Source organism: Oryzias latipes, chromosome 18 (genome assembly GCF_002234675.1).
Source record: "Oryzias latipes chromosome 18, ASM223467v1".
Lineage (NCBI taxonomy): Eukaryota > Metazoa > Chordata > Actinopteri > Beloniformes > Adrianichthyidae > Oryzias > Oryzias latipes.
The window spans coordinates 19,183,222-19,203,526 of record NC_019876.2 but is presented as its reverse complement, the minus strand read 5'-3'; the positions used below and the strand labels follow the sequence as shown (position 1 = coordinate 19,203,526).

The following is a 20,305-nucleotide window of genomic DNA, read 5'->3' as shown; positions in this document are numbered from 1 at the left end:
ATTTTAATTTTTTGTTTGACTGTTGAACATTTACAAACATGCTTTTAGCATTTATATTTTAAATTTATATTTACTTGTATATTTAGGATTTAATCAGTAAGCTTTTAATCCTTGTGCTATCTTAGATGACCCCACCCTTACATTGATGTGTTCTCCCTACCATGACAAAGGTGGATAAAGGTGGAAAGATTTCATGTTATCCATGGACACCAGTGAAGATCACAAATCATTGAAGAAAAAAGGTTCAGAGCATTGTCTAGTGGGTCTAGATGACCCAACTCCCAATGTTAAAGTGCCTAGGATAGCACAAGGGTTACAGGACACATATACAGTAGTACATTTCTTTGTAGTAAATTCTGAAGGTAATGAAATGTGTCAAAATTGAGAAAAGTTGGCTAAATCTAATAAGATATTAAGCTTATGTTTATTTGCAAAACCTTTGCATATGACGCCTAAAATGCGCATGACAGCCACACAAAAACACAGACTGAAAGTAGATATGTGTGTGTGCTTATCTGTGTGTCATTTTCTTTTATTTTTAAACATATTTTATGATAACTTTTAGTCTAGTTAAAAAGACATGTTTTAAAAGGCTTTTCTGATTCAGAGAGCTAACAATTATAGTTTTCTGTGTCGGAGACTTTGCTGGTGCAAAAAATGAATTTGTTCACTGCAGAAACACTGTGATTTGTTGTCTTTAGCAGGACCTGATGTGTTGAACAGTCACCTGCTGACAGTTGACATCTTTGCATACTTGTGCAGATGATGCCCTAGGGCAGAACGAAGAAGAGTATTTTGATGATTCAGGGAACAGCATGCAAAGACTATGGGAGCGGCCGGACATTTCCAAAATCAAAAAAAAGGTTTTGCCCCTGTGATCATGACACACTGAAATAATACAACAAACAATCCTCGTCATTAGTGTTTCTCTCAGATTTTGAAAGCAAAACAAGCTGCACGTCCATTTTATTGACTGCTGACGCACCTTTGTTTGTGTTTCAAGCTAATTTATTGCAAGCCTGTAAGTGTGCTTCTCATTATGGTTTCTGAAAAATCATTGCAATTTTGTATTTTTGAAAGATAAAAAATCAAATTTTTAGTATATATTTGTAATGAAGTTTTCACAATTAAGAGCCAAAATTATTGTAAGAGTTAAAAAAAGGAAAAATGGTTCTAAAGGGCTATATACATAATATTTTATTGACCTCACATAATACTTAAGATACATAATATATTTTTGTAATTGAATGGGGTCAGAAACAGCTGGACATTTAATACCCCTGTTTTAGAGGTTGCACACTAACAAAAGCAATGATATGACCTATTTGCATAATGAATAATCTGTAGTCTGGTAAACCAACTTGCAAAAACAAAAAAAGAGGATAGACTACTGGTTACATCAATCCATCAGGAATGTGGGTCAAGTGAGTCAGTGACTCACCCTCATCATCCTCACCTGCTTTCATAAAATGTAATTAAATAACTAAGAAACAGTGCTCTTCATTAGAGTTTTTGTTAGATTTTGAAAGCAACAAGGTGTCTCACTTGTGGGCCGCTGATGTACCTTTATTTGCTATTCATGCTTATATACAACAATCTGTGAGCACCAAAGATAGGTGTGGCACTTATTCTGTTCTCTCAAAGAGCTCTATAACTTTTGCAATGATGTATTTTTAAAAGATAAAATTGCATTTTTTAAGTACATTTGTTAGGAGGTTTTCACAATTAGTGGCCTCTACACACAGCGTAGCCAAAAATAAAATAAAATAAAATCAAATCATCCCAAGGGCTAAATTACACAATATTTTTTAAACTGAATGGGGATCAGAAACAGTTGAACATTTAAAACCCTTGCTTTAGAGGCTGGACACTGTTAAAAGCAGTGGTGTTGCCTCTTTAAACAACAAATAATCTGTAGTTAGAAAACCAATATGAAAGAAAAAAAACAGGATAGACCGCTTATGGTTAAGATCTGCATTCATTTGTGTAATTAGAGGTGACAGGCTCTAATACACAATGTGAGTAATGTTACAGGGAAACCTACTTTTAAATGTTCATCTTTCAGGTTTGGCTTCACTGAATTTCGCGCACCGTCAGAATCAATTAGGCGTACACTTACCTTCAAACCTATCTTTTGAAGAGGAAAAAAAGATCCGTGCATGCAAGCGCACATTTATTAACTTCTGCAAGCTTGCGTGGATGTAGGCGTGTGCGCAGAGATTTGTTTAAATTCCGGGTAAACCACATGCGTGAGAAACTCCCCTTAATAAATAAATAAATAAATAAATAAATAAATAAATAAATAAATAAAGCACTCGCGTCACAAGCGCCAAGGCGCGCATTGGCTACCCAGAGCATAGAGGGGAAGGGAGGGGAGGGGGGAGATGCGCAGACCCAACAGAGGGAGGCAAACGTCTCCCGCCTCATACATAGTACGAGGACCCTTCGCTGAATAACTGTCTTCCACTTGACCACCAAACTAGAACAGAAACCCAAAAATCAAACTGCTAGCCTCTGAACCCATGAAGGAGAGCCAGGAGAGGACGCGTGGGAGGAGGAGGTACGGAGGTTTCCTTCCAATATAAATACGAGGAGGAGAGGATAGAAGAGGAGGTGAGAAGCGAGAGCTGGCAGGCTGATCAAGGACCGGCAGCCCACATAGCGAGGAGGAAATCGGCGCAACGACCGTCATCACAGCCTTGGGATAGGAGGTGGGTAACGCCGGCGAGTCTCCATTGTCTGTCATCGCGCGGACGCCGTAATCCCCCCGCGCTGCAGCGCACTGTCTGATGCAGCCAAAGTGATAAACGGGGCCGACGCGTCCCCAGCCCGTCTCAAGCGCGCGTCCATTCATTGTGCCAGCTCTGCGCTCTGATGGGGATTTTTACTCCGATCTGGAGGAGCGCGCTTTTTGTTTAGACAGAAAAATACTCCCTGCTTATCTTTGGACCCCCGAACCTGCTGTGCTGTCACCCTCCTGGGTGACCAGTTTAGACTTAGTGTTCTCGTTATTATCATATAGTTATTTATCAATTCTTGAAAAAGGCAAGAGAGGTGACGTTTTCGGACGCTAGTGGAAACTGATAAAAAAGAGACTATTTCAAGTCTAAATATGATATTTTGTCTATAGTTTTGATTTTTACACATGACGAGATTTTTTTTACCACACCTAAATAATGTTAATAGTAGTAATAACAATAACAAAAGCACAATAATAACAACAAATAACAACGAGGCAAGCAGAGAAAGAATAGTTTAATTGATTATTGGTATCAATAAAGGGGCATTACCAGAATGTTAATGTGTTTTTTTACCCCAGGAAAATAATCAACATCTAAAAACAAATAAATAAAACTAAAATTAAAGCTAATTAAAATCTTAGCCCAAACAGGATATCACAGCGAAAACCATCCTTGACAATGAAATCATGTTTTTATTTTATTTTTTCATACGAGTTAGTAAAATGAAAGATAGAGAGAGGAGGACTTCAAACTAGACAGAACCAAAAGCAATAAAGCAGAAGGGAAAACAGGAACCATCAAGAGTCACTCTGTTTTCTCTGGGATTATAACGTGATATAAAAAAGTTTTTAAAATGTCTCCAGTTTGTCCGTCTAAAGCTGGTCTGCTCTGCTTAACTGGAGTAGTTTGTACTGCCAGTGGAAATAGTTTGTTGGCGTTCACTGCCCCATAAAGTTGTATTTTGCATGGATGTCGTGCAAACAACATGACAAGGCAGCACTTTCATCTGTAGCTATACTGGAAAACATGCTAAACACATAGGATGACAAACTGCTTGTATCTGATTACTGTCCAAAAGGATTTACAAACAGCAAAAAAAAGAAAAGAAGAAAAAAATTTTTTTTCTTCCAAATCTCCCTGTAAACTGAATGTTGTCTGCATTTCTATTGTAAGCACGGTTTATGGGAAAAAAGGTACAGATATAGTTAATATGGAGGAGGATTTGGCGACGCACAAACCCATGAAGCCACAGTGAATGATATCGTAGATGTCATCATGGAAAGTTTAAACATCTCTGTAAATGCTATCTGTTTATTATAGTTTCTTAAAAGCTGGCACATCGTGGTTTGTGACTTCAGACTGTTGTGTGATAATGCAAAAGTTTGTCAGCATACAAGGAAGTAGCAGTGAAATTTTTTTCCTTTATTATCAGTTATATGTTACATAGTATGTAACATAACTGATGTTACTTATATGTTACAAATTGTAGAGGCTGACTGTTGATGACGTGGCTGATGAGTTTAGATATTGATCTGATGGAAATCTACTCAATCTAAAGAGCTTTGGACCACTCAAAATCAAGCAACAGTGGACATCAGAAATGCTTCTGGAAGCTGCAGCAAGTTTTGAAATAAAGTTGGCATTCACAATTTTTTCTGATCAGATAAGCAGATAAGAAACAATAAAAATGTATAACTTGTGAGTCAAGGCATTGCATTCATGCAGACTAAAGCTGGATATCACCCATACTGTATGGGTGTATTGCTGTATTTCCATCTCTCACATTAGCTATCATGGTCAGCGGAGTGTCACGATGAATCTGCGACAATTTGTAAAATAAATTAAAACAGCGTTCACTCAAGACTTTCCAAAAATGTTTAAGAATTTCTCAAATGTTCTTATTTTTCTTGTTTGAAGTTAGAAACCTCAACTTCTGCTGAAAATCCAACCAAAATGTCCACAAAATACATTTCTGTCAAAACAGTTGCGGACTTGTGGTAGATTTTTGTTACAGTCTAAAAACAAATTGAGATTCCAGAAGTTAGAAAGTCCAGGAAATGTGAAGCAATTTTGTAAGGCATTGGTTAACTATGAAATTACAACGAGTATGTTTGTTTGTCTGTTTATTATGGATGTAATAATTCACTTTCTCCACGATTTGGTTCTAACCTCGATTTTTGGGTCAAGGTTTTGTTTCAGTGTTACGGCTGGAATGACGGAAACCCAAGTGCAGAAAGGAATCAGGTTGAACCTCTAGAATTTATATTTGATCGTAAAAGGAGAAAAAGGATGACGGCATACCATAGAAACATGTTTGAAGTTGCTTTTCTATTTATATCTTGTAAATGTTATTTAAAAAGTTCTCTAATAGACACCTAAACATATCCAAAGATTAGATGTTTACAGGTGGATGTGTAGGAGATCTTTACATGCAGAACACTATTGGTAGACATCTAATAGGATAAGTAAATAGAGTTGTCTAAGATATCCAATAGACATTTACAATAGATGTCCATTAGTTATCTAATAGAAATCTATTGTAGAATGTGAAAGGCATGATGGGACGTCGACTCAATTAGCTGTGGGAAAGTTGTCTGCTAGAGATCTGAACCGCAATGTGCAATAGACCTTTATTAATTAATGTTTATCAGATGCATAATGCATATCTATAAGCTGTGACTTTTGAAAAAGCCATGATTTATATATTAAATAGATGTCAATGTGCCTAGTGGGAAATTGTTTCCCCCTGCTGTTCAGTTCAATGTTGTAAGATACAGTTCATTTTTGTGGCATCCTAGTGTTTAGTCTCCAAAAAGAAAACAAGAATCTGTGCATCTCAGCTTTGAAGAAGATTACAAACTTTCCTGCTGGGATTTAAGATGGTTAATGATCTCTCTATTTATTATTGGCAGTTCAAAGGCATCCATTCATTAGCTTCACCATGATTAAGGTCATGGCGGTTGCAGGATCCCTGCCTAAAAGCAAAAGCAGGTTACATCCCCGGAAAGGCCGCCAGTCCATTGCATGGCCTCAAATGTTCACTCCACTACCAATTTTTTGGATTAGGGAGTAACATTCTCACAATGTGCTAAATGATCTATTACTCTTGTGGAAGTAAATTTGCTGCCTCCTGTGCACCTATGCTGGGTTTCAGAGTAAAGAGCTCAGAAGACCGTTTCTGAATGAAGTGGTTCGTTATCAGGAATCATCTGATACCTCTGCATGTCAGTGTCTAGATTTTAATCAGGGTGATAACAAAAAAACGGGTGCTGGTCTGGTTTCTTCTCTCTTTTGCCATTTCTCCTAGCTTGAAAAATGTTTCCTTCGATGGTGCTACAGTGCACACTGACCTTTGTGAGACTCATTTCCTCACTTTTGCCTTCATTTTGTTGTTTCTGTAACTGCGGTCTGCTCTCTCTGTCTGTAGTCCTATCTTGCTTCTGACCCTACCACAAATCATGTAGCTGTGCTTCATAAAAAAAGGCAGCCATTGTTTTATTTTTTTATTTTTTTAACTTCAGATTCATTTTATTTATGACCAACCCATGATTTCAAAGTGGTTGAAATTCTCATGCATACTTCAGTACACAACACTAAGGCCTGTCCTGCATCGCTGCAACACCGAGGTCACCACAGTGAGCATCTTATGCACGATCTTTGTGAACAGTAGGTGAATTTTAATGCATTTTCTTCAAGAATTGAAATGATGTTTGTGTGTTACCCACTTTAGTGAAGAGATTGTTGCTAATGGGTATGTTAAGGCAATTTTTTGTCTCCATCTAGTGGATAGTGTGGTAGAACCCTTAGCTGTCAGTCCAAAGTAATGAAGAACACTTAAAAAAGAAAACATTTATTCATTTTTTCATTCATTCATCTTCTAATCCGTTTAATCCCTTTTGGGGGCTGCTGGAGCCTATCCCAGCCACTTGTGGGCGAAGACTGGGGACACCCTGAACAGGTCATCAGTCTGTCCCAGGGCAGAAAACATTTACCAGCTTATCAGCTTTTGTTGTGAGAATTTCTTTTGTATCTTCTCTTAAAGTGCTGACGGTTCAAACTATCTAGCATCCTTGGATCTTTTTATCATTTTATTAAAAATGTTTTTACTTTTAAACTAAACTCTTTGCTAACGCTTGAATCAACTTTGGAAGAATTACATCAAACAAATGAAATAGATGGTATTTATCTTCTCTAAATACTGAGATGAAGCATACACAGCAAACTGTAGGCTGGGGTAGTCAGAAACAGCCTGCCTTCTTCATCTGTATTAGTGCTGCTGGTAGTTATAATGCATCGTGAGCCTGGGTGATTAAAAATTAACTTGGGCCAAACTTAGCCTGCTGCACAAATCAGGGTAAATGTGTGAATGTGTTTGTGTGCATTCATTCTGAAGCGGGCAGAAGGCTGAGGACAGACTTAATGTTACACACATTTTCATCAGACTGGGTCATACTGGAACACATGCACACACAAACCTCATCCACTTCTTTGAGCAGCACCATAAAAAAAGTCATTCCCTTTGGGTGCAGTAGTTAGCACTTTTTTATTTTTACTTTATCTTACACAAGTATCTTATCGGAATGTTTGTTAAAATCCCACTTCAGCTTTACCTTTATCCATTGTAAAAGTGTTCTCTGTGGTCGTTTAATTATGATTATGCTGTTCTCAGCCAAAATCTAAAACCTGTGTCATTTTTTAAGACATATTTTTTAAAGAACAGCAGAAGTTAATCAGAAATTTATCTGTGAGTTGTGGGTGGGACTTTTAGCTAAGAAGTAAACTGCTGATATCCCATCATCCATATGTTTACTCTCTCTCCCGCTAGATTACAGCCCCTTACAACAACCCCAACCTAACATTACGGGTGCAACAAAAATGGCGAAAATATTGGAGCTGTCCGGCTTTACAGTTTTGAGTCAAATGCCAGGAAAATGGAGACGCACTGTATATATATCCTCCATCACGAAAAGAATGCTACAAGAACATGTTAAAAACATCAAAAATCACAGTTTTCATTGATCTGCTGTCTGGCCTTTTAGTCCAGATAAGTAATGGTTTATTTAATGGAGAGCTTTTAAGTAGAAAGTAATTTGAAAAGAATTCTACATACACCCTGCCCCTTATGGGAGGAAAATGGCTCTTATTGTGTCAGCCTATTAAGAGCTGTGGTTTTTACTGCAGCTGTGAGTGGCAGATGAAGACAGATGGACAGGGGTTTTATCGAGGTTTGGGCCCAGCTCCAGGGTGCTGCCCTTGGTGCAAACATTTTCATCTGCTTGTAGATAGCCAGATTCCAAAAAACCCTGGATTTAAAATGGTCTGAATAGAAAGATTATGGGAGCAAAGTGCTGTGTCTGGATGGCCCTGCTGCAGCACTCGACACGAAAATGTATTATTCATTATGAATTCCAAATGAAACCCAAGTCACTTTGTTATACAAGCTGGTTTACCAAGACTTACAAGTTTGACAGAATTTGCACTTAATGCTTTTAAAAGGCTGAAAGTGTAAACATGGAGTGAATGGAATAATCTGACAGGGATTAGCGGTGCAACACAACAGTTTTGGACACAATAATTTATGATGACAAGGTTCAAAAAGTAAAATTAAAATAAATCGGATTATACAGACTAAAGAAAAAAAAAATCTTATTGGTTATCAGACATTCAAAGGCTTTTAAAATCCATCCAAAAAGCAAACATTGTGGTTCTTTGTATGGTAAATCTTTGAAATAACTATATATATATATATATATATATATATATATATATATATATATATATATATATATATATATATATATATATATATATATATATATATATACACATATACATTTTTTAAGTAAACATCTGAATTTGTTAGTTTTATAACAATTAACCAAAGTCTGCAACATATTTTCTGCATATACTCAAAAAATGAACAAATATTTTTAAATCCTTAGTATAACCTCTTCCTGTAATTATTGCAAATATTTTATTTAAAGGGTGATGTCCATTTCTGTGTTTTTATTTGAATTTTAGTTAAATTCTTGTGGTGTTATCAAAAAACATACTCCAAAATTCTATAATGGAATGAAAGCTTTTATCCACATTTAGTCTGAATTAATTTAAAGGCTTCTTCAATGGGTTTCATTTGTAGCCCATGAGGAAGTACTCTGAATATCACATTTGCTGCTTTCATGTCATTCCAGTCAGCCTGTAACGTGTTAACATGTTTTTTTTAGTCTTTCTGGGTCTTCCTGAGCCCTTCGTGTTTAGGTTCAGGACTGCTTTTGCTTCCCATTGTTCTTTCAGTGTGCTGGCATTCCCATGACCCCCAAAGAAACACAACCCACACGAACGCCACACAACACAAAGTACAATCATCCAAGAGAATAACTGATAGTGGCTCAGTCTGTGCAACTTGATTAGCTTTTTTGGACGAAATCTGTTGCAGAGAATGAGGCAGAAATCAGTTATGAAATAAAACTACTTCCCACTTCAATATATCTAAGTGACATTTTTCATCAAGAACATGACATTTGAATTTTATCAAATATTTACTTGAACTTCTCATGGGTGGAAAATTTAAAAAAAGATGATGGCATTTGCTGAAAGTGAAAAAAAACAATAAAGAAAGAGCTCTTCACTTGATTATACAACATTACATATATGCTACATTACAAAATAAACTTTCCCTTAAAGGGCTGACTCTTAACCAGCTAATACTACTACTGTAAGTCTGTCCTACTGGGAGAAACTTAGAGCAGCAGTGCTGTGCTTTTTGAACATGTGCCTGATTCGTTAACTCTCAAAGTCTCTGTGTTGACTTCCCTGTATGTTGGGGGGAGGGCTTATTCAGGAGACATCCACCCTCTGGGGAAATCCAGTATGACCCTTAATAAATCCGCTTTTTTGCCAGGGGCCTTTGATAATTAAAGACGAGCTATCTGCATCTGTCCTGCTCAACGCTAGAGAGTAGAGCACAGGTTCACAGATAAACACACACACTGATGTCCTAAAAGAGCATAAAACATTTTTTTTTCGTAGCAAAAGCATTATTCCCCAAATAAAATTGTTTTGCAACATTGTTTTTTTTTTATTACTTTTAATTTTTTAAAACAACTTTTAAACTACTGTGTTCAAAGACAACTTTGTAATGCATTCATGCCACATCCATCACAAACACATTAATGTAACATTTTTAAACATTTTAACCTCACTTCCTGCTGACTAAGGGAGTTTATTTTGCCCAAGTGACCAGATGTAATTTTTCAGGTCTGTCTTTTCTGAAAGAACACAAACACAGCACGTCACAGCAACTGATAACATGTAAATCAAAATCATGAGTTGCTATATCATACAGTTCTCAACTGTAAAGCGAATCTGTTACTTGAACACTTAAACAACATGTAAGGGTAATGAAGTAGGTAAAACGCAGGCACGTTGTACACATTTTTGTGAAGTAGTAGTTAGCACGCCCAACTCATAATTGGGAGGCTGGCTGTGGTGCAGTGGTAGGGTGGTTGACCTCTGATCAGAATATTGCAGGTTCAATTCCCGCCTTGCCCGCCCATGTGTCAAAGTGTCCTTGGACAAGACATTGTACCCCACCTTGCCTCTGGTGTTGGGCAGTGGAGCCACCATCAGTGTGTGAATGCGAATGGGACTGTGACTAAAGCGCCTTAGGCCTTCAAAGAAGGTAGCTAAGTGCTGTATAAGTATATGCCATTTACAGTGAGAAGACCCTGATTTAAAAGCCGGGACCTTTCTGTGTGGAGTTTGCATGTTCTCCCTGTACATGAGTGGGTTTTCTCTGGCAACTTCAGCATCCTCCCAAAGTCCAAAAAGATGCTTCATAAATTGATTGACGACACTAAATTCTCCTCAGGTGTGGGTGGTTGTGTTGCCTTGGAACAGATTGGCATCCTGTGCAGTATGTACCCTGCCTTTGACCAACAGTAGCTGGGTGAGGCTCCAGGAACACTGTGACCCCAAAAGGGGTTAAGCAGGTATGGGAATTAATTGATGTTTGAATTTAAAAAAAAATAAAATTGCCTATTAGTAGTTATAGGTATCTTTTTAAGACCATAGTCTTACCTCTCAGTGTACATTCTTGCTGTCACAAAGCACACAATGTTTAAGCTCCATGCAAAATATGTTAAGAGCGTTACCCCTCATTGCCACAGCCGACTTTGCCTGGCTGTCCCTCCTTTTTTAACTATGTATTATTAGTATTTGAATAACGGTATGGAGTTAGCGGTAAAGACGTTATATCTGTGTGCTTGTACTTCATCTGCGTGATCTTCTGTCCTGCTTTTCTAGTAAATTCGCGTTTTTATTTCACGCTTTGCAAATAAATTATACGCACAGTTCTTTGACTTTTTCCATTCCTTCACCATCCTCAACCACAGTAAAGAAAACCTGTACACTTTTGTTTGTCTTTCTCAGCTTATTCAATCTCTGCTCTACATCAAGGTTTTTCTACAGGCAGTATGCCATCAGCGCCTGACATTTTTAGAGCTCTCGAGAGCCTCATGGTTGTCACACCAGTGAAGTTCAATTATTCAGATTGCAGTCCTCCATTCAGAAAGGAAATCCATGTGGATCCATTTAATGAAACAAAGCAGGACAGACTGGCCAGACCGAACATGATGTGGGGTCACTGCTTCACTCTCCGTTTCTCCCTCAACTGCATAATATGACTTTGCAGTTATCCCTTGTGTCAGCAGAAGGCCACTAGCACTAGTTCTGTGGTGCATAACAATCCAGATTGGCATATTCAGGACACTCTTGGTTTAACTGGCATGGCTGATTCTTGGGAGGACAGAAACAGTCTTACTTTATTCATGTCAAGGGTTTTCGTTGGGGTCAGACTGATGCTATGTGTGAGAAAAACCAAGACACTGTCAACATATTTAACTTAGAACATGAACAGGTTTTTATTTTTGCATCTATTTTTCTTTGTGACAATTTATCTTACATTGCAGAGCAGTACTCATCCTTTTGTTCATAAATGGCTGGTGCAGAAGTAGAGCGGTTGACCTCTAATCGGAAAACGCAGGTTCAGCTCCCATCGCCCATGTAATGAAGTGTCCTTGGGCAAGACACTGATCCCCACGTTGCTCCTGGTGGTTTTGAATGGTGCCAGTGTTCAGCTATGGAGCCGCCATCAGTGTGTGCCTGTGTGGTTGAATGAGACTGTGGCTGTAATGCCCCTTGAGCCTTCAAAGAAAGTAGTAAAGCGCTATGTGAGTATACGTCATTTTCCACATGAAGATTTTTTTTGTGACCAAAAAGAGTCTTCTGAAGTAATACCCAAGTCTCAACCCTACGTCTTCGATGGCAGCGTAACTTGTTTTCCATTTATAATTATATATATTTTTAAACAGAATTTTGTATGATGTTAGTTTAAGAAATATGTTCACTGTATCAGGGAGTGTCAAATTTATCTGACTCAGATTACACTTATTACGGATTTCTGTTGCCGATATTCTAAACTAAAAAGATTTAATACATACCGTCCTAGTTTTTAAAAGACACAAATGTTTTACCTTGAATTATGTTTTAGATGTGTAATTCTGTTAGCCTTCCAGATTAGGAAGTTAAGCATTTTCTTGCTTATCAGGATGTCAGAATTGTTTCAAGTGGGTGTCAGTTTGCTTGGTGTGAGAGGAGTTATTTATTTTAAGGAAATCGTACCAGACTGTTAACGTAGTTTGGATATTGATACATTTAAAGCAAATGTACCATTGTTTTTTTTTTAAGTATCTTTTATATCCCACAGCACAGACAAAATCTTAGACATTTTCAATGTCACTGTCAATTTCAAGAAGAATCTCTGAGAGTCAGCATTTCGACACGGTCACTGTGACATTGTCAAATTCAAATAACAGATTAGCTGAGCAATGACGCTTATAAAAAAAGAGGATGAAGACTGAAAAGATGCAAAACTGTTGTGAAGTCATGTTTCTCACCATGAGAATGAAATGAAACCTGGACAAAAACCATTTTTAGTTTTATGTATGTTACGTTAAAAAATCTATTATGAATATGTGGTTTTATGTCTGTTTAACTGAAGTTAAAAGAACCATTACAAATTACTCAAATTTTTTTAAATGAAGCTAAAAAGGTTTAAAGGGAGGAAAATTAATGCAGAAATTCATGAAATGGTTAAAAGTCCAACAAATGCACATTTATGTCACTGTTTTTGTCACGGGGAGGGGGGCTCGAGAGCCGGTAGGACCCAGATGCAGAGACGGGAGGCAAACGGTTCCAAGGCTAGAGGGTTTTAATAACAAAAAGCGCTGCAGAGCAGGATCACAAAACAAAACAAAACTCACTGTGGCGTGGCATGAAACATGGAACGTGGCATGACGGGACGACGAGGCATGAAGACGTTAATGGACCAGCACAAGAGGAAGGCAGAGACAAGACTTAAATACAGACAGGGCAGACAAGACACAGGTGAACACGATCAGGGCAGATGGGGACCAAGGAAGTACAACTCAAGACAAGACAAGACAGGAACCCCTTCAAAGTAAAACAGGAAACAGAACCAAACAAGACAGAACAAGAACAAAAGCAAAAAAACCAAGACAAAACAAACTCAAACCATGACAGTTTTAAGGTCTTTGCTATACTTTGCAGGGGCTGCAGTGCTTGTATGTTGCCATATTTTTTAACTTTGAAAGTTTCACATGTTTTTTTTCCTCAGTTTTGATAAACAATTTAAATAAGAACATTGTTCTGTCTCTTGATGCAAAGCTGTAGGAAAGAGTCAGGAAATCTTTGGTTAAATATTGCCTTATCAGAGTTTTCTGGTGTTTTCAGTTTCTAATTGTTTTCAATTCTGTTGACTGAAAAGTCAATGTCTACGGCTTTCTGTCCTTCAAGAGTGTTTTAACCGACAGTTTAAATCAACGAAGTGCAAGCAGAATTTACTAAAAACTAAACTGGTTCAAAATGTCTTAACAACCTTTGGATATTTTTATTAAAAAAAAAAATCTTGGAAGTCTTAAGTTTGTTTGCAGAGTCTAAGAAGCATTTAAAAAAGGCAAAAAAAACAAAAAAAACAGAAAAACTAACAAATTAAATGTCGACTTTGTTTCAGTCACACACTGAGCATGCACGACGCAGTGAGTGGCAATGGAGAGGAACAACCCTTTATTGACAACAAGAGATCTCTGGCACAATCAGACTCATGGTGGTCGTCCATCTGCATCTGGAGGTTACCGGGTAAGAGAACACCAGAAAGAAACAAACACAAACTCACCACATTAGCCACACGTTAGGTGAAATTTCTCTTTTTGTGTGGGGGCAAAATCAAAATGTCAAGCTGCAGTAGTGGACATTTGCTAGTAGATTGTGTTTTCATGTTTCTTCTAAAATGTAAAAGTTCCCACAAAGCCCCCACATGTTACTCCAGAACTCTCTCCCAAGATGACACAAACATTTCTTAAATGAAGAACAAATGTGTTGTGTGTTAAGCCATGCTATCATCGCCCTCGGTAACACATGTTCAATTTGCCACTTCCAATGAAAAGTCTGTGTAAACGTTTTTGGCTTCCCATTCAAAATTCATTTTTGAACATGTGTAGTCACACAATTTTTTACGACCGTTGTATAAAACCTTTGACCATTGAACGTACATTGAAAGGTACATCAGATGGTACTTTGACCAATCAGGGTCTTGGATTTGGAAGTGATGTATGGATGGTGTCCCTTTATTTCAAGAAGTACCAGCTGTTTGAAAATCGATTATGAATCATCAAATGGTCATGATGATGATCCAATGCATAATTGTGGTTTGCATTTGCATTTGTTTGTTACAATATGCTGCCCTGCAATTGATTCACATACCAAAGTCCTTTGAGTTTCAGACTCATTACCTCAACCCTTTCCGTCTGCCCACCTCAGTCAACAATCACTCACTGATGAAAACCAACAAGCTTTTTAATAAGTTGTATGTATTCTGCTGGGCCCCTGAGGAGCCTTTTCTTTATCTTCTGGCTGCTGTCACTGAAGAATTTCAAGCTAACTGCTGAGGTGCCCTGGAACAGCTCTGCAGCCTGATTAATCCCTTAGGAGGGAACGTTTGTGACAAACAACATAGACTGATGAGATTACAAAAACAATGCCGATTTTTTAAATATGGTTACATGCATTTTCAGTGGACATTTTTTCTCAATCCAAATGCTGGAACCAGAAATGGTCAGTAAGCAGTGATTGGTCCGAGTTAATTTGAGTTACGTTTTTATGGCAAGCTAGGGGTGTGACGATCACCGCATCACCGCACTTTAAAAAATTTTTTCTTTTCTTTTTAAGTTCAGCATATGGTGCGTGATTGGAACTATAATAAACACATTAAACACATTAATTTTCGCTGATAATTTACTTTTTCTGCTAGTCCTGTGTTCAGACTTCATGGGTTTCTGGGAGAAACCTTTTATTAGTGTTCTCCTTAACTCCCTGCGTCCCGCGCCTCTCACTCCCTCTACGCTGGGCGCTCCCTCTTCTTAAACACATGGCGCGGTTTCAGAAGCACGAACCCCCCCTTTTAGATTACGATGAATATCACTACATGATTTGTTTGGGAACTATTTTGTGCAGGGCAACATTACGTGTCTGTATAAATAAAGGCGGAGCCTCCTGCCCTGCGTTCTTCATGGGTGTCAGGCTTCATGGCTACCGGAAAGGTGACAAAGTGTCTGCAGTCTGTTTATTACTGGGTAATATATAATATTCTGAGATTTCTGTACCAGGGAGCACAGGTGAAGGCTCGCGTGCAGCTCTTGAGCGGTCCGCTGCAGAAGAGTCAACTTGCACCCTCAATACACTTGTGCGCCCTCCTTCCTCCTACACATGTTGTTACGTGTTACGCCCGTCAAAAGTCGAGGCGTGATGAAGAAACAACAATTATTTGCAGTCGAGAACTTTAACAACAACAACAAAAAAACAAGACAAAGTAATGAGAAAAACGTCTCAGCGGGAGCGACATCCCAGAGAAACTCTAACCTATTACACATTGGGTCAGCCGACACTGTGTGTGCTTTTGACAGCTGCTGGTAAAACACAGTTGCATCCTTTTCTGCATAATGAGCTCTTAATATTTGTCTGTGAGTCAGTAGAGTTAGATTTGCTTTTCCCTATATAGACCTTGTCTATATAATGGATAGACAGGGTCAGCAAGTCTATCCATTATATGTTGATGCAGCTATGCTGCCGTATGGACACTACTGTGTGCCATGGTTACCACCGCTCACACTTGGACGCTGTGCTGTGTATCCTAGCCATGTTCATAGCGGTTACAACTAAAAAGAAAGAAATGGACTGTTATGACTGTGGTACATGACAAATGACAAATGAACTGTAACATGGACTGTTATCATTCTATTTATACCACTACATGGGAGTAATAAGTGGCATGTGTGCATTTGCATTAGAGTGAAAATATGGTTATTTATTTATGTTGTTGTTTTTTTTCTTCTATTTTTGATAACAGAGGACTTTCTTTAACTGGCTTATTGTTTTTCTCTGAGCTTTGGGCGATTTGAGCAGACTTTTCAGCTTCACTTTGCTCTATTGTGTTAGATTTTGCCTTATAAACTCTGTTTGTTTACAGCTTTTACTTTCTGAGCTCTTTCGGTTTCATTGTACTGAGCAATTTGCATATTTTGAAGTAGCACTTCACTACTGTTTTCATCTTGCAGGTACAATTGCATTTCAGCCCTGATGTTGTCATTGAACAGACCAGTCATAATTGCCTGACAACATTGGCTCTGGACAAGTTCCTTGTTGTATTTGAGGCCAGACTGTGCACGTTCAGATGCAAACAGAACCCTTTGGCGTAGATCAAGTACACGAATGAGGAATTCAAGTGCTGTTTCACTAGGTTCTTGGGTTGCTTTTGACAGCTGCTGGTAAAGCACAGTTGCATCCTTTTCTGCATAATGAGCTCTTAATATTTGTCTGAGAGTCAGTAGAGTTAGATTTGCTTTTCCCTGAATTTCGTTGAAGAAACTGTTGAGGTTGTGATGACAGGGATGTGCTTTCGCTGTTCCCCGGCTGCTGTGCTTGGTTAACCATCTCCAAGGCGCCGATCCCTTCAACCCAGAAGTAAGCAGACTGCAGCAGCAGGAGAATGGCGAGACTGCTGAATGGGGTGACATCACCGGCGCCTTGGAGATGGTTAACCGAGCCATCGAGGAGGTCCGCAGCCAGGCCGTCTACATCCATGGAGTACGACCCGCTGTCTAACTACTCAGCCGGAATCGCAGTCAAAAGCAAGAGGGATTCCGTCACGCTGCTTGTTAGTACCAGCTGTGGCAAGACATTTAAACTCCCAGGAACAGATTTGCTGGACGGGTGGATTTATTGATGGGAAAAAGCAGTGTCAGCCCAGCATCAATGCAAACAAGTATACTATCTCTGACTCTGATGGGGAGAGCTCGGGAACAGAATACAGACCCACCCCACTCGGCAATCTGCAGCAAAGAAAATGCATCACTTTTGGAAAAGACATGCCTGAAGGTGCAGGGCAAGACAGACGAACGGACCCTTGACTCTGACATTCAGGAATGGGACAAAACCAAAAACAATCTGGAGAAAAAGAAGGTGGCTGATGGAAGCAGGCAAGACAAAAAGCCTGAGAAAGTGCACATACTTGAAAAAGACAAACAAATCAGCCAGCAGGAGTTGTGGAAGCAGTAGTAAAGACAGTGGCAAGGCGAAGGGCTCAAAGAATCAAAACAAGAGTCACGGAAAAAAGGACGACGGGAAGAGCACGTCAAAGGATAAAAGATCAGATAAAGTTCAGAGAGAAGGCAGAGATGAAAAGAAAAATGACGGGAAGGTCAGGACTGTGGAAAAGCTTAAAAGAGATGCAAGCAAAGACCACAAAGATGCAAGAGAAAGCAAAAAACTGAAGACCTCAGACAGAGAAAAAGAACACAGCAGGCAAAAGGACAGCCAACAAAAAAACAGAACAAAGTAATGAGAAAAACGCATGAACAATCACAGCTGCTGCTGGCCCTGATCTGCCCGTTAGTTTTTCTAACAGCCCTTCCTCTAGCCTCTTCCAACCGATCTTTCCAACTGCCGCCCGCAATAGGCACGCGGCTGGAACACACACACACACACAGATCATTTTTTTTATGCTGCTACATTCCTCCCTTGCTAATTAAATGTTGTCCACAAAATGGCACAAAACAAAAAAAAAACAACAACAACATAAATAAATAACCATATTTTCACTCTAATGCAAATGCACACATGCCACTTATTACTCCCATGTAGTGGTATAAATAGAATGATAACAGTCCATGTTACAGTTCATTTGTCATTTGTCATGTACCACAGTCATAACAGTCCATTTCTTTCTTTTTAGTTGTAACCGCTATGAACATGGCTAGGATACACAGCACAGCGTCCAAGTGTGAGCGGTGGTAAGCAGGGCACACAGTAGTGTCCATACGGCAGCATAGCTGCATCAACATATAATGGATAGACATGCTGACCCTGAAGACCCACCACACGGCTGGTTGGCTGACCCAGTGTGTCATAGGTTAGAGTTTCTCTTGGATGTCGCTCCCGCTGAGATCTGTGTGGCTGCACATCAGTCCAGTCTCTATCTTGCGCATAAGCGGGATCAGTCCACAGAGTCTCTTGTGCTACATCTGGAACATCAATCTCAGCTCTGTTACTGTCCACAGGCTCCTCTGCTAGAGTCTCGACCCTGTGCTCTGTATCAGCGGCGGGGGCTGCGAGTGGAGCAGGTGGAATCCGGCCCAGCATGCATCTGTGCTCCGTTTCTGCAGCACCCAACCTGGGCTGCTGGAGCGCTGGAATTGGGCCCACCCTGCTTTCCAGACCGTGTGACATATTATTTTCGACTATGTGCAACACACTGTTCTTGAAGCTCATCCTCATCTGAGCTTGTTTCCTCTTCTTTTTCTTCAATAGTTGGATGTCTTTTTCTATTCTTTGACTGTGCTTCTTTTCTCACAACGTTTTGCCTTTGTTCTTGTGGAGCTAAGGCATTACAGCATGTTTCTGTGAAGAATTCTGCTTCTTCCTGTGCCACATTCGGGTTTTATTTCATACACTGGGCTGTTTTCTCCTTTTCGGGACAGAACTACATGTATTTGTTTTTCCCAGTATGAACGTAATTTTCCTGGTCCTCCGCGCTCCGACATATTCCTCACAAGAACCCCGTCACCCGGTGAAAGGACTGCACTTTGTCTCTTCTGGCTGTAATATGTTTTGCCTCTGGTTGTAGTTCTTTGAATCGTTTTGGATGCAATATCATATGCTTCTTGCATTTGTTGTTGTCCTTCTTCGCCTTTAAACCCAAAGATTAAATCAATTGGTAATTGTGGGTCTCTTCCAAAAAGCAAGTAAAAAGGTCTGTTCCCTGTTGCTTCGCTGACAGTACAGTTGTAGGCATGTACGACTTTATTTACATAGTCATTCCAGTTCACCTTTTTTTCTTCATCCAAGGTTCGCAGCATTGCTAATAAGGTTCAGTTAATCTTTCTGCTGGGTTCCCCTGAGGGTGGTAAGGAGTCGTTTTTGATACCTGTGTACTTTTGAAGTTTTTTGAAGAGCTGGTTTTCAAATTCTTTGCCTTGATCATGATGTATTTTTGCAGGGAATCCAAATTTTAAAGCAAAATCCTTAAAGATCTTGTCAGCTGCACTTTTGCCTGATATGTTTTTCGGGTTGGGTAGGCTTGTGCAAATTTTGTAAAATTGTCCAAAATTACTAAAATGTACTCGCCCTGCTTTTTTCCAGATGTAGATAATCTATCGATATTATTTCAAATGGGGCAGTTGCAGGCACATGACACATGGGGGCTCTGCTTTGGACTGCCGGTTTCTTTTGAATGTTACATTTACAAACTTGTGTTATGAAAAACTCAATGTCAGTTTGCATTCTAGGCCAATAAAATAGTTGTCTGGCAAGGTGTAAAACTCTGTCTACGCCCAAGTGACCCATTTCAGCGTGAAGGTATTTTTAAACCAGTCCTTGTACTGCTCTGGAAGTACAATTTGGGAACATGTTGCTGTTTTGCGCTTCAACAACCCTTCTTGAGAAATGTACAGTATTTTCCATTCGCAAAGCAGCTGCTTGACCTTTGTTGTCATATTGCTTTCTCTCTTGTTAGGTTTTTTTCCTAATTTCTTCATTTTCAGTGTTTGGCCTATGGCTGCATCATACCATTGTGCTTACAATAAGTCTCGCTCAGTAACTGTAATATCTAGATGACTGTCTGCATTTAGCTCCTGGACATGTGGGCTACAGGTGATAGCAGAGATCCAGTCTAAGTTGTGGTAATCTTGTTTTTCAGTGGCATTGAATATTGCAGCGAGCACTTCAGGGAGACACTGCTCAGTGCACTCATTCATGTAAGAGTCCATACTCACAGGTGTGCGTGACAGGAAATCAGCATCGCTGTTGCTTTTTCCAGGGCGATACTTGAGTGTTATGTTGAAGTCGGCTAATTCGGACACCCAGCGACGACCCGTTGCATTCAGTTTCGCTATGCTCAAAACATACGTGACAGGGTTATTATCACTGTACAC

General features: G+C 39.2%; 1 protein-coding gene across 1 annotated transcript in view; it reads left to right on the top strand.

Annotated features, from left to right (window-relative positions):
- Window positions 1-2,393: 2,393 nt before the first annotated feature.
- The window catches only part of gal3st3 (galactose-3-O-sulfotransferase 3), a 47,043-nt gene continuing 29,131 nt past the window's right edge, over window positions 2,394-20,305 (top strand). Inside the window, exons 1-2 of the mRNA XM_004079931.3 lie at window positions 2,394-2,711; window positions 13,834-13,958. Coding sequence (XP_004079979.2) covers window positions 13,847-13,958 — 112 coding nt within the window. The 5' untranslated portion in view covers window positions 2,394-2,711; window positions 13,834-13,846. The remainder of the gene's footprint in view (window positions 2,712-13,833; window positions 13,959-20,305) is intronic.